Source organism: Salvia miltiorrhiza, chromosome 4 (assembly GCF_028751815.1).
Source record: "Salvia miltiorrhiza cultivar Shanhuang (shh) chromosome 4, IMPLAD_Smil_shh, whole genome shotgun sequence".
In the NCBI taxonomy this organism is placed as follows: domain Eukaryota; kingdom Viridiplantae; phylum Streptophyta; class Magnoliopsida; order Lamiales; family Lamiaceae; genus Salvia; species Salvia miltiorrhiza.
In genome coordinates, this window is record NC_080390.1 from 49,507,929 (window position 1) to 49,523,153 (window position 15,225).

The following is a 15,225-nucleotide window of genomic DNA, read 5'->3' on the forward strand; positions in this document are numbered from 1 at the left end:
TGTAATAGAGAGTTGTGAGCTTTTCTATTGCGAAGTTGAGACTTAGTTCTCATATAGCTCGCTAGGCTTCCAATCCTATTCGTAGAGTATACGAAATCATTAGCTTCCTCTCCATCTTCACTTGGACGAGTATTCTGTCTTAGTCGATATTCGATGAATTCTGTAGGATCATGATAGTTAAGGTAAGTGCTTCTTTCATCTTCCACTATCATATTATGCATGATGATGCAAACAATCATTATTTTTCCTATAATATCACGATCTCAAATAAGACATGGTCGCTTAATTGGATTGTTACTGACAAAGCACCAAGCTACGCATTGTTGGAAGGGTTTGCAGAAAAATTTTCAGATGTTTGGTGATATTCATAAATAGGAGAATCAGTTGGATTATGCGAGAATTCTGAATTCATAGCATAATCAAACTCTGGGAATTCATTGGAGCTTGGAATATCAACAAGATTTGGATAATAGTCTTGGGAGGGATTGAAATTTTGAGAGTTGAAGAAAGAATTATTGCCTCGATCCATTGAAGAAAAATATAGAAAAAAATATTAGATGTTATATGTAGAGAGGGAAAATGGAAGATTTTGAAGGTGTGTTGAAATATAGTAAGAGTGGTCTCTAATTATAGAGAATGAAAAAATATAAATTTTGATATATATATATATATATATATATATATATATATATATATATATATATATATATATATATATATATATATATATATAGGGAGAAGATCCATGGAGAATGCTAAATATTTTGAGAATAGAGAATGCGTTCGAATAAGTCTGTAATTTCGATGAATAAATCAATATATCGTATGAATAAGATTTTTGGCCATGGTTCGAATCCTAATAGGGGCGAGATTTTCATTATTTTTACCATATTTACTTAATACATCTGTTCATTAGTTATGTTGATCTATTCGGAAAATTTATAGGCTTATTCGTTATTTTTCATTCTCTCGAAAAATATAATTCTCTATGGATCCCTACCCTATATATATATATATATAATATATATATATATATATATATAATATTTTATATAAAAGATATACTAGTTTTTATTAATTATACTAACAAAATTTGCTCAACCAATTAAATATTGACAAATATTAAGATATCATTGGTTCATGTTTCAAGGTCGACCATGCAAACAATTGCCTTATCAATTGGTTCTTTTTTTTTTTTTTTTTTCCTTTAGTGACTTGGCAGGAGACCTGGTCAACCATGTTAGAACCGATAAACCTAGTCTTAGGCTAGTACAAAAAGGGCAATTATTTAATTAATTTATAAATTATTTGACTTATTTCAAAAATGTACTTATTATTATTGTGGCTGTTGAGTTGAGTTCCCAATAGAATATTGAGGCACTCTCCCGCGCAACCGGTTGCACCGTGCAACTGGTTTTTTAATGACACTACTTCAATATACAAATGATAATTGGAGATTTTCAAGTGTCATTTTTATATTGAAATAGTGTCATTCGAAAATGTTCAAGTGTCGTTTCTCGAATAAATAGTGTCATTCTGGATACTAGTTATACAGTGCAATCGATTGCACAAGAATATTTGTGTAGAAAATTTTTAAGAGTATCTTATCAACACACACTAATATGATAGTAGTTTTTTTTTACACATTGAAAAATACGAGACAAAAAGATGTGGGAATCACTTAATGTGACTTATTGCTACGTTGCTATCTAATTTTAAGTAATTATAACTCAGACAAGATGGCATAACAACTCAACAATTTAGTTTTATGAAGAAAGTATTGAACATTAGTTTGAAGTTTAATTCTATGTAAAATTAAACATGCCATTTATTTTAGATTTTGTATCTCTGTAGCTACTATTTACACTTGTGAAACTATTCTATAATACTATTTGAATTAAAAAAAAAAACAAAACTATTCTATAATATTCATCGAACATATTGACGCCCAATTACACTCTGCCATAAATTCTGGGAGCAGATAACAGTTGGGGACGATTTGCAATTTGCGGCGATTTTGCAGAATTTTCATTGGTGGTATGTATCTCCTATTTACGATTTAACTAAATGTTTGAGTGGTTCGTTTAATTCTACAATCACAATGTGTTAGTAGTTTAACAAAGATAGTGGTGAAGCTGAATTCGTTTACGCTGATTGTGGAGGATGGGTAAATGCCCCACTTGTCTAACCTCAACTTGATTCGGTTGTGTTGTTGCGGTCTTGAAATTTAGGCAGACAAACTAGGATATAAACTCATCTGTTGATCGACATTGTGTCTGAATTGCCACTGGTAGAGTAGTTGCCAAAATGGCTTAGCTTCGACCAACTTTATTGTTGGGTTAAACTCATTTATCTCATCAAAGGAAAGAAGATGATCTCCCACAGTGCCTTTAGATGCATCAAGGAAACTAAAGCAATATGGAGCCTACTTTGTCTAGTAACTTTTGGTCTTGCTCTAGGACTAAGGAAAATGGATACATAAACAAAAATTACTTGTTTCCCCACAAGTGCAGCTAATCAAATGTTATTATTGTTTAGCTAGTGGGGCAGCTAATCAAATTGAGCTATTAGAAAAGAAGTGGTAATGGATGATAGTGATGGTAGTGTGATTGAGCAGAAGAGAAGTGGAGTTGTCATCTGTTGTTAGTACTGTTCAGAATCAGAAGAAAGTTGTCTGTCATTACCTGAGCCTGACTCTTAGTGAATTGAACACGAGAGAGACCTCAAAGATGAGAGAATTTGTATTTTTTATCGTCTACACATAATGACAAAGGTCGACATGAATGCTACATATCAAGAAGTGATTTGGTCGATCTTCCTACATACTATTCATGTTCTAGAGCACTAGTAATGGATGATAATGTTTATAGAAGAAAAGGATATTGATCTTGAGTTTGCTTCTAGATTGCCAAGGAACAGAATATTGTGAAGGTGATTTATGTAAGAGTGTATCATGGGAATGAATTGATTTTCAATTTTGTTAAATGCCCTTCCACTAGCTTGTAAAAGACCCTTGGCCTTGCATAGATTTCGTTTCATAACATTTCCTCGACAATTAGTTGTGAATGCAAATGTCAACCATTTATGCTTCAAACCCAGAGCTCTGTTAATGTGTAGCTGAATTTGTAGTCTACTCTGCTACTCTGTAACTAGCTTGATATAACTTCACTACAATCTGGATTCTTTTGAGAGTTAAATGCGGTCTATCTAGTTTTCATTTCTATAGCTTTACTGCCTTGAACAAATGTGTTGCGATTCGCAGTTATTTGAACAATCAATTGACGATACTCGTGAAGATTGTTTTGTGATTTTGATGTACTTGTAAGATTCCATATCATGACTGAGAGTCTCTGAGATTTGGAATTTGAATATACCAGTTGATATTTAGTATCAGCATTTTTACAGACTGCTAAATGTTCCTGCTTACAATCTTGCAAACTAGTTCTATTTACTCAACATGGTCAAGCTTATCTCTTATGCACATTAGTAGATGATGTAAAATAATTTTACCACATCTCTCTCGAGCTTTGCCTTTGCAGGTGAAGCAAAAAGGTAACTAATGAGCCAACAGCTTCCCTCTTCACCTTCTTTACCATGACACTTAAGCACCCACTAACTGTTATATCCGAATATTCTGGTTGAGGATCTGCATTGATATTATTCTAAGATTATACAACGCATACTTGAAGTAAAAAAAAAACACTAAAAACTTCTACCCATGAAGATGTCTAGGTGTAAACGGAATGAAAGCAGAAAATATTAGCAGATGATAGTCGTGAGTCCCAACAGAAAAGTCTTGCATTCTTATGTAGAATAAAAATGTTGTGGTTTTGCTGTTTCCATTTATGCACTTGGTTTGCTGATCTAATCCACTTAGCTTACTGATCAAAATAACGCCAGTCGACAAGATAAATATAGCATACGGTAGTAACACTAGTTATATGATTCCAATGAGATAAATGAAGACAACGTTGGTCTCCATTCGCCTCTGGTGGAAGTTACTTCTTCTCAAAGGAAATATTCAACAGAAAAAGAGTTGGCTCAATAATATATACTGCTGTGGTTAAAATAGAAACCATCTTTTTAGCTGGATACATTATACTTAGCTCATATTTTCTTTGGATGCAGCAAATCTCTATTCTCCGATTGCATCACAAGCCAATGGAGAGAGATGTGGTGGGCCATGAGCAAGTTGAATTATTCCTACTTTCTAGTCATTCAACACTAAACAGAATCTCCATCTTTAGATTCTCATATAATGTTTTCTTGGCTGGTGGTGGTGTTTTTTTTACCTGCAGAAATGCGTAAGACCACTTGATTAATGTCATGGAGAGCTGCTTCTAAATTTGCTCACTCAAGACAAGAGTTGGGGCTAGTGGATAACCTACATAAAAAGTAGTAAATGATACACCACTTTTTTTTTTCATTTCATTTTTAGGTTAGTTATGCAGAATCTTGGCTTTACATATTTTAACACCTTTTTTTAAAATCCTCATGTTAATTATCTGTTATTGCTGAAATAAGCCTGCTTAGAATGTAAATGCTACAAAAGTAGGATTATTATTGAAATGACAAAAGAAGAAATAATGGCTACTATAGTGTTTTGGGTATGGGAATAGAGAATTATAGGAGTTGTGAGAACATATATACACTAGTTGATAATTTCTACTGTTGTTTTCCAGTCCTATACAGTTTGTAGGCTATATATTGAAGATACTAACAGTTACGGATTTCCATAAATAAATAGATAAAAGAAAGGGGTAATTACACCAAAACACATCAACTTTGGCCTGGTTTCAAACTTTTTCATGAACTTTAATTTTTGCCTTCAATTCCCTGAATTTTAAAGCGTTGTTCAATTTTTCCACATTTTTCATAAATTCCCAAATTGTAAGTTGACATGTCAATTTTTAAATCACCTGATAAATGACATGGCAATGCTGGACGGCAAGCAAAACGACGTCGTTTAATTGGGGAATAAAACGACGTCGTTTTATCCAAACCCTTCTCTCTCAACTACACCCAACGCTCTCACAGACTCCGGCGGCTTCGCCGACTCCGACAGCTCGATTTCAGCGGCATCTCCTGCAAACACTCTAGAGTGTCCTCAATCAACCTCTCCAATCATCATCTCCACGTCGATTTCTCCAAACTCATCTCAAATTTCTCCTCTCCCTTCAGAATCTCGAATCACTCAGTGCTCAAAAACGCTAACATCTTCGGCACCAATTCCTAAATTCTCGTGCACAATACCGAAAATGCGATTTCAGGGCCCGTTTTTGATGTTTCAGTCGTCGGCCGTTCAATTTTACATACGATGGGGATCTGAGGGAGATAGGATAGAGGCGGGGGATGGGGACATGTAGATTCAATTTTACAATGAATACAATGATGTTGATTTGTGGGAGGCTTTTAGAAAGGGGGTCTACGGAATTCTGTGGGCTTTGATGCTGAGGTTGATAAATCTTTTCTGCCTCTATTTTTTTTTTTTTTTACAATTGGAATCCTTGATCCAGGTAGATTCTTTATTTGTGCGACGGCACCATCATGAAATTAAGCTATTAGATTGAGTTTCAAGATTTCCCCATAAAAGGGCTTTTGATGCTTGTTTCTTTAGCTTCATTCTTGAACTTTAATTTTGCTTAATTCTGATGCGTGTCCCAAGGTCTCTGAAGCGAAAATGGCAGCGGAGAGGAGGATCCCGACGAAGATGGTGGCGGACAGGAGCGACATCGAGAGGGAGTGGACGACGGGGAGGGGGCCCAGGGGGAGGGGGCGGCGGTGGCGGGAGAGGAGCAGGTAGGCGGCGAGCGGCAGTAGGTGAGGAGGGGTGACGGGAATGGCAGTTTGGGGAAGATTGATGATTTTTTTTTTGTTTTAGTATTATTTTTTGAATTTTCCAAGTGTCAATTTTCTAGTCGAAGTAGACGCCATGTCATTTGACTCATCTCGATAGTATCATGTAGGCGCCAACAGCTTGGTACTCGCCGGAGCTCAAAATTGTGAAAAAATTGAACAACACTTTAAATTCAGGGAATTGAAGGCAAAAATTAAAGTTCATGGAAAAGTTTGAAAACGGACCAAAGTTCATGCGTTTTGGCGTAATTAACCCTAAAAGAAAAGATGAAGCCGGAATTGATAAGGCGTGCATCTTCCTTAATTATAAAACTTGGTAAAGTTCCATCATTATTGGATTTAGGTATTATTCCTTCATTACCAAATATTTTACCGTATGTTATGACTGGATATCAAAAGTTGAGATTAGCTATGGATATTTTGGGTAATGTTGGCTACAATCGCTCTGGAAACAGCAAATAGGCGTAGCTATTTGTTAGCTATCCCATATTACATTAAACGCTCCAAAAAATATAGCGATGCGTACATGTATATATTGATGAGATTAATACCATTTATAATCTACCTCAAAACAATTTTCTTCAAAACTATTGTAAATAAATGGCCACTTAACTTGATTTGTTCTCGTCGTATCCCATTCTCAATTTGTTATAAATTTTAGTTACTTTTTTTTTCAATATTAATTATTATGTTTTAATATGATTTTAAGATCATTAACAATGGTTCGCTCATCCAATTATGGCTTATAATTATTTTTTTATATTTATTTGATTTAATACTGAATTATTTGAATTAATTAATTCAAAATTAAATACTCCCTTCGTCCACAAAAGAATTTCCTAGGAGGAAGTGACACGTGTTTAATTTAAGGTTAATTACCCATAAAATACCAAACTTTCATCCAATTCTAGTTTTGCATACAAATTTTAAACTGTGGCATGATAATTACTAAACTTTTGATTTTATCTGATTTTGCTACTAATCTAAATTCCGGCCAAATTTCGTCCAAATTTCATGCTAATATTTGACGTGTCGTATTTATTCTTGTGTGCCAAGTAGTTCGACTCATTTGCTTTCTTTAAATATTTTATTGCAAATAACATGTACAAATCAAATTAGTCGAATATTGGCATGGAATTTGGACGAAATTTGGCCGGAATTTAGATTAGTAGCAAAATCAGATAAAATCAAAAGTTTAGTAATTATCACGCCACAGTTTAAAGTTTGTATGCAAAACCAGAATTTGATGAAAGTTTGGTATTTTATGGGCAATTAACCCTTTAATTTAAGAAAAAAATTATTGACTGTATTGAGAGTTGAGAAAAGATTATTGAGTGTATTGAGAATGGCGAAAATGTGTTTTAATTAGTATAGAATGTGGTGAAAACGTGAAAAGTGAGGGTGATCTTTTGTGAGCGGAGGGAGTATATAGTATTTTTTTTTAATTTAAATTTTTGTGATAAATATTAGTTAGAGTTTATTATATAATAATATTTTTTATTTTTATAATAAATAATTATAAAATAGAAAGTTTAAAGTGGAACATAATGAGACATATTAAATTATGGAACATAGAATCTCATCCGTAAAAAATTGCTTATTTTACCAGAGTTTAGTTTAGTTTAGTTAGGCTGAAAAAAAATAGACGCTTTCTTTTTTAGCTCTTTTTTGTGTTTGACGTCACTACATATATCATATGTGCATATATAATCTTCACAAGAGTTTAGTCTAGTTTAATTACCACGTAAGCTTTCATTAAATTCGCACAAAACAAAATGAATGTTAAAGGAATAAAAATCGGACCCCCTTCCCTCCTTTCAAAAAAAAAATATTTGATATATTTAAAAGTTAAAATATAAATTTCTGTATTAATGTATCAAATCCAAAATCATTCTTTCTCCAAGTTCTATTTTTTTTTTTTTTTGAGGGACATTCTTTCTCCAAGTTAATTAATCATTGTTAATTTTGTTGGTCCATCTTTTTTCTTTTCCTTTATCAATTTTCACCAATAAGTGTCAACATTAGAAGCCTTCTGCCGTATTTGGCATTTCCCTGTGCTTGGAATTTTCAATCTTAACGAGATTCAAAGTCACACGTTAAACATAAATATATAAAGACGTACCTAAGCTGGGTCAAGGAATATTACATAACAACACTATTAATCACACACATATATATATGTTACACTTGAACTGAACTGAAAATGATACACTTAAACTGGCCTTGAAAGTAGTCTAAACTAAACCGTACACAAGCCATTAGGGGCAACAGCAAATGAAACTACTTTATATAATTGAATTTAAGTTAATTAGTTGTAAATAGAATGGATTAAATTTTCAGGTAGAAGTAGTGATGAGGATGTCATTTTTGAGGTCGAAATTGTCTCCGCGGACGAGGTGGGGAAGAGCCGGAACAATTTCAGGGCAAACCAGTGCACTGAGAGTGACAACGTCGATGATTTGGTCTCTCTTTTGGCCATCCACTTGTATCTCAGGAAGCTTCTCTGCTACCGCCTTTTTCGCACCCTTGTATATCACGTAGAGCACCATTTGAATCACTCCGAAGCTGAATCCCAGCACATTTGGAATCTATACAACAAAATATTAATCAAAATCATGTTTACTAATTACGTTCATCATATATATGTATATACTCACAGCAATGTTGTAGTCCTTGCGCAGTAAGCCGTAGAAGAACCACATGACAGCGCTTATGGTGAGGAAAAATGAGAGAAGAAACGGCATGTATTCCACGCTCTTGGTTCGTATCACTTGTCTCTGAGGAAAATTAATATATGTATAATACTTCATTAAAGAGTTAATTAATAATTAAGCTAGATATTGATGAAGAGAAAAATGAACTCACCACGATAAATAAAGGGGCGACGAAGACACACAAGGAGAAAACGAGGCAGATCCACCCAACAATGTTGGCACGTGTGGAGCCGTTTGCGAGAAAATAAGTGAGCGCAACAATTAGGGTCATGCCAAGGATGTTTAGAAGAAGAATGAGCATCCCAGTTTGCAGCTGCATGCATATTAATTAATTAATCATATAATTGAAAGTAAAAATAGAAATTGCAAGTAGGTAGGTACCCTAGCACGTTTGGGGGCATAATAGAGATAGAAACAAATGTAAGCTGTCTGAACGAAACAGCCAACGGAATTGATGGTGATGAGAAGGGTAGTATCGGTCTTGAGCAGAGCATAGTATATCCACAGCATCGCGCTGAACAGCCCCACTACATATGGTACAGATTGGAATCCTTCCGTTGATTTTTTCTTGTATATCTGAATAAATGTTGGTCTGCATATTTATATATGAAACATCGTTACTCACAAAGAATTTATGACTACATATGCATATCTATGTATAGCTAGTGATGACAGAATAATTTAGGACATGCATGCATGTCTTGTATATATAACGATCACCACGAATGTATATATGTAATTCTATCACTTGTAGTTTAATAATTAATTAATTTCTTCGTCACATATATCTTCATTCGTTAAGTTGGAACTGCTCAATTGTAAAGAATCAGAGAGGGACTTACACTGGTGCAAGGAAAACCATAAAGGAGACGAGATTGCCTGCAAAAAAAATAAATTATTTATGAGTGTTGTGTATAATATATAAATGGCGAATGCTTATGCATATGCATGGAGATGTATTTTACGTAGAAAGATAGTTATGTAATACTAACTAGCTTCTTTTTGCTACATGTATAGCCTTTTTGCCCCTACTCGAGATTTCTATGTAGCATGAAAATGCATGGGAAACACGTGACATTAATTAAAAAAGTACTACAAGAATTTGATAATGAAAATGAAAAAAAGCGAGATAATTAATGAAGATGCTGTACCCAGAAGGCCGAAGATAAAATCCAAGTAACTCATCTTGAATTTGGAAAGAAAATGAAATTTGTGATCTCAACTTAAAAACGAAATGCTTCAACTACGAGTAAGAATGATGGAGCAGCATCCATTTATATAGAGCTAGGAAGTGGGGTGGAAATGGAACTATAAATTCATTAATTTGAATTGCAAATTAAAACGAGTGGTGGGAGGGTTGAAAACCTCAATTGTTTTATTCTTTACAGTTGTGCAACACACAAAAGAGTGGTGATCCTTACCCCATTTAACATAATTTGGGTAATATGTGCATTGTTTCTCCCATGATCAAAATTGGCTGTGTTTTGGCAGAGCCCCTAAAATCAGTGGGACCCACGCAGGCTCTTTCCGACGTGTCACCCACCCATCCAATTGGGTTTAAGGCTTACAACTCATACTTACAGTTTCTGGTAGTGTTTGATGGCTGAACTCGTGAGCCCTAGATGTGCTCCTATTCAGCAAACCCCAATTCTGGTACAAACCAATCATCTCCTGCCACCTCAGCTTTTGTGTGCATTGTCTAATGTTCTTCAAATTTCCCTTTCTTTTGTCAAACAAATTATTCTAGAATATTGAGTGAATGCATGGGAAGTACTCCCTCCCATTATTGTTGACCTATTTCTTTTGATATATGGATATTTAGGAGAGTAAAATTGCAGTGTAAAAAAATATATAAACGTGTGTGCGACCATATTGTTTGAAATGTAAAATCATTACCAAAAATAAAAACATGCTAATATTAATGGGACACATCAATAAGGAAAACATGCCAATAGTAAATGGGACAGAGAAAGTAATTATATATCATGCCGACCTACAATAATTAATTAACATGATCTAAGAATAAGAGTAATCTTGTTAGTGTGCGTGTGTTAGTCTAATGCATTAATATCTAAGATCCATGAACACATAATTTCTAGAATTATTTATTCTTACACCCAGAAAAGTGTAATTTTGCTAGTGGCACGTGTTATTTTTTTAAGTTGCTCGCTCAATTCATTAATTTCCCACGCACAAATTTATATTGGCAACTAATTAAGATGTGATCTCTTTAAGAGTTTTAAATTTGTAATGTCTAAATTGGTTACATTGATGCTAATTGGACGTAATATGTCCAGACACAATGAGGTTCGCAGGTCTACTCAGACTTAGATTTACTGCTTAATCGAATACTACATAATATTCAGAGTTACTGTTTTATATACCCTTCACTTGTTTTGGCTCCAATTTAATATATTTTGGCTTCCCTCCCACAAATTAATCCGGTTCACACCTATTCCCTCCATTTTCCAACTAATTAAGAAATGTTTATTCACAGTATATCTTAATTCAAAATAAATACTTAAGTATGTGACATAAAGCAAATCGTCCCACTCATGCATTAAGATTTATTTCGACTAATATAATACCATTTATTCATTTATGTCTGAACATATCTGGTCTAAATAGCATTATTGATAGTAAATGTTGTTAACAACTTTTTTTGTCGTTTCTTCATAATTTAATTTCATACTCGGAATTTGATGTCCTACGAGTATTTATATGAGTTTTGGGAGACCTCGCGTGATTGCATACCTTCTATATGTTTCTATACAACTTTTGTATGAAGAAAAAAGACAACCGATATAGAATGACCTGAAAATACGAGTCTCGATCGAGTCCCATTTTGCAGGTGGGCCCCGGCTTCTTACAAATTATTATGGGATCAAAATTACGACTTTCCCTATCTATAAGGTTAACGGTCTATTAAAAATAAATTAAATAGTGTTCTTTTCTCTCATGTAATAGGAGTATAATAAAAGTTTGTATCAGCTTAAAAATTAACTAATGATGAGTATTTTATTACTATTATTTTTCGAAAAATGATGATCAATCAATGTTTAGGTAAATTGGGGTTTCCTTCACGTCAATAATAATGCCAGCATAAGACCAAACCAGCTTGCCCGACGCACTATATATGATGTTCAGTAATCGCCTCCAATTTGTTCTCTCATATCTACTAAATATCATTCATTAATTATTAAATTGGTTACAATTACATTGCACTTTCTAACAAATTATAAATCTATATGACTATATCTAGTTGGAAGTTGTCACCATCACTCAATTACATTTGTACTCTCAAACAAATTAATAGTATCTTACCTAGTGTTTAGCTTTTACATTTTATTTTGCGAGTTTCAAATTAATTTCAAGATTTGAATGCTTTCTCCAGCTAAGAAAATGGATAAATCATACTTGTGGTTAGCTGTATTGGCATTTTGTAATAAATGGTACGGATAAATTTGGTTTTTATCATCATTTAGCTCGTACTTTGTTAGACGACCGGATACACATATGCTAAAAACTATACTCGATCCATTTATCCAGGATATCGTTTCCACTTTGTGGACGACATATATTTTAAAAAAATACTAATAGATACTAGTAGTTAGTAATAGTAAGTATTGTTGTGAATGCAGTTTGGATTCCACTATTATTGTGACTTGTGAATGCAATTTGTTACTGATATAAATAGAAGTGAAAATGATATTATAATGAATCACTACAAGAACCTGGCCGATTACCAACGAAATTTTTCGTCGCTAAATCCATAAAATCCGTCGGTAAAGTCAGATACCGACGGCCGCCGTGCGTCGCCGTAAAAGTGGTCGGTAAAAAATTTACCGATGAATTTTTTTTTCATCGCTAAATACCGACGGAAAGGACGATGGACCGTCCGTAGGCGAGCACGCGACGACGCCGGCGTCGTCTGAAATGGCCGTCGGTATTAGCGACGGAATTTTTTTTACGAAATAATAATAATAATAATAATAATAATAATAATAATAATAATAATAATAATAATAATAATAATAATAATTTTACATTAAAAAAATAATTTACTAATTGCATTAAAATAAATATCCTAAAAATTACATTAAAAAAAACATAAAGACATAAATTAAAAATTACTTAAATCCTAAAAAACATATTTAAAACTAACATTAAAATATCTAATTTCAAAGAAAAGAAAAAAGAAAGAAAAAAGAGGAGAAAATGGGTGATTCTCGGGTATACTCGAACAAACGAGTAGCCCTCGAGTAGGCAAGCCCTGCATTAAGCTACTCGATGCATGGGCTACTCGAGTATGGGGCATCAAGTAGCCCGTTGCAGATGCTCTAAGACGAACTTCCTAGTGGGTCACCCATCTTAGTTGTACTCTAAGTCAAGCACGCTTAATCTTGAAGTTCCTTTCGAGTAGTCACTAGTACAGAACACGCGTATTATTGATATAACTAGCACTTATTAATTCATTTAAACTCTATTTCAATACAATATCATTTATTCATAATCTTAGAATATGTCGAGATGATATCTAAGACTTGTGGTGCCGATGAAAAAATGACGGCAAATATACGATCGAATTTAAAATAAATAAAAAAATATTATTGTTAATTAAAAAAAGAAAATATTATTGTTGAAAATAACAATAAATTTTAAGATATTCTCAATAATTTAAAAATAATAATAAAATAGAATATTAATTAAAAAAATAAAAAATATATTTTTTAAAAAATAAAATAAAAATAACAAAAAAATTAATACTATTTACCGATGGATTACCGACGGCTTAATTAAAAAAATAAAAATTAAAAAAAAAATAAAAAATAGAAAAAATAATATTTAACGACGAATTACGCTCCGTCGCTATTCGGTCAATAAAATTTAAGAAATAATTAAAAAACAAACTAAAAATAAAAAATAATATTTAACGACGGAATATTTTCCGTCGCTAATTAATAACTCTGTCGGTAAACTTTTAAAAACATCTTCGTCGGAATTCCGCCGTTGTTCCGTCGGTGATTACCGACGGATTATTTTCCGTTGGTAATTCCGTCGGTGTCAGGTAAGTTTTTTTGTAGTGAATGGACGAAAATAATAAAAATAGAAATGATATCATAGACGAATGGAGTATAATTTATTAATTCATGTGCCAAAATGGTATATATATTTCGGCGTACATTAGATAAATCATGTTTTTGCATAATAACTTGGAAACTCCGTAAACCGAATAAATTATACTCCCTCCGTCCGTGATATCGTTTCCACATTTGCTATTTCAATCCGTCCGTAATATCGTTTTCACTTCTATTTATAGAAGTAGGGTCCACAAACTTCATCTCACAACAATAGTGGGACTCGAATTTCACTCACTACAATATCCACTACTATCCACCACTTTTCTTAAAACCCGCTCGTCCACAATGTGGAAACGATATCGCGGACGGAGCGAGGGAGTATTAGAAAATCAAATGTAAGAGGCTCAGACTAATTATAGAGATTTTTATTTTGAGGCGGAGGTAAAAAAAATAATAATAAATAAATAATAATTCGTGAAAAATAATTCGAAAGAGGAGTATCTATTCTACAGGCCATAATATTAATATGTGAAAATTAAGGTTGACAGGATTTTAAATCGAGTAGAAGAGATAGAGCAGAGAGAATATTTGTAAGACAATTGACGGAGAAAATTTAAAGCATTAAAGATTGGTGAGTATTGTTAAGGGACTTACACATGGAATTTTGAAGATTGTGATTATATTCTTACATCCTATTCGTGCAGAATTTAAGGCAAAGTGTGACAAATATATTCAACATCTGTCGCTCAACATGAGCGTAGTGTGTGCTGCAACCAACTTAAATGGTCTCTAATAGCTAACACATCTAAAACCACAGCTTTTCAATAATAAAATTGATACCTTTTTGTAATTAACACTATATAATGAATAATAATGTTGCGTTTTTACTAGTCGACATTTACATGTTTGATACACCGGTATTATTTAGGGGTTATTGCCGGAAAATATATATGTAGTTTGTCAATTTTCTGGTTTATAACATGACCTTATAATTTGATCAGAAAATACACTAATTTTCAATTTAATTGTAATTATAACATGACTTTATAATCTGACAAGAAAATACACCAAGTTTCAATTTAATCTCAATTATAACATGACCTTATTTAGATTATTGTTCATCATAGATGTATTAATATTTATTGTAACTTCATATTAAATTGTTATGTATAAAATATTGTTAATTGATTGATTTATTTTTATAAAAATTAAGTTAAAAATATATTTCTACATTTTCAACACATAAAATGCATATATATAAATTTGATTTTAATATTCTATTAATATATTACATATATAATAAGTATTTATCTATTTAAATTATGAAATTATAAAATATTAGGACCAATAAATAATTTAGGTACATATGTAATAGGAACTATGTTAAAAAGTAAATAATATTATATATTGTTTACATATTCATCAAATATATATCTATATATATACATATATATATATAGTATATTGTGAGATGAAAAGAAAATTAAAAATATTTAATGTAAAATTTTTATATTATTATACTAAATTAATTATAAAGACATGTTATAATTACAATTAAATTGAAAACTGGTGTA

At 32.5% G+C, this 15,225-nt stretch overlaps 1 protein-coding gene across 1 annotated transcript; it reads right to left on the minus strand.

The window, feature by feature from the left end:
* Window positions 1-7,996: 7,996 nt before the first annotated feature.
* On the minus strand, window positions 7,997-9,844 carry LOC131020182 (bidirectional sugar transporter SWEET10-like). The gene is made up of 6 exons (XM_057948874.1): window positions 9,722-9,844; window positions 9,413-9,449; window positions 8,952-9,162; window positions 8,722-8,883; window positions 8,514-8,633; window positions 7,997-8,444 (listed from the first exon to the last, which is right to left on the minus strand). The coding sequence occupies exons 1-6, from the start codon at window positions 9,753-9,755 to the stop codon at window positions 8,193-8,195; spliced, it is 816 nt and encodes a 271-aa protein (XP_057804857.1). The 5' UTR covers window positions 9,756-9,844; the 3' UTR covers window positions 7,997-8,192.
* Between the last annotated feature and the right edge of the window lie 5,381 nt (window positions 9,845-15,225).

Coding starts and splice junctions, on each gene's coding strand:
- LOC131020182 (XM_057948874.1), bottom strand. CDS start 9,755: ATGAGTTACTTGGATTTTATCTTCGGCCTTCTGG. Junction 8,634..8,721: donor TCGCCCCTTTATTTATCGTG/GTGAGTTCATTT, acceptor AATTTTCCTCAG/AGACAAGTGATACGAACCAA. Junction 8,445..8,513: donor GCAAGGACTACAACATTGCT/GTGAGTATATAC, acceptor TTTGTTGTATAG/ATTCCAAATGTGCTGGGATT.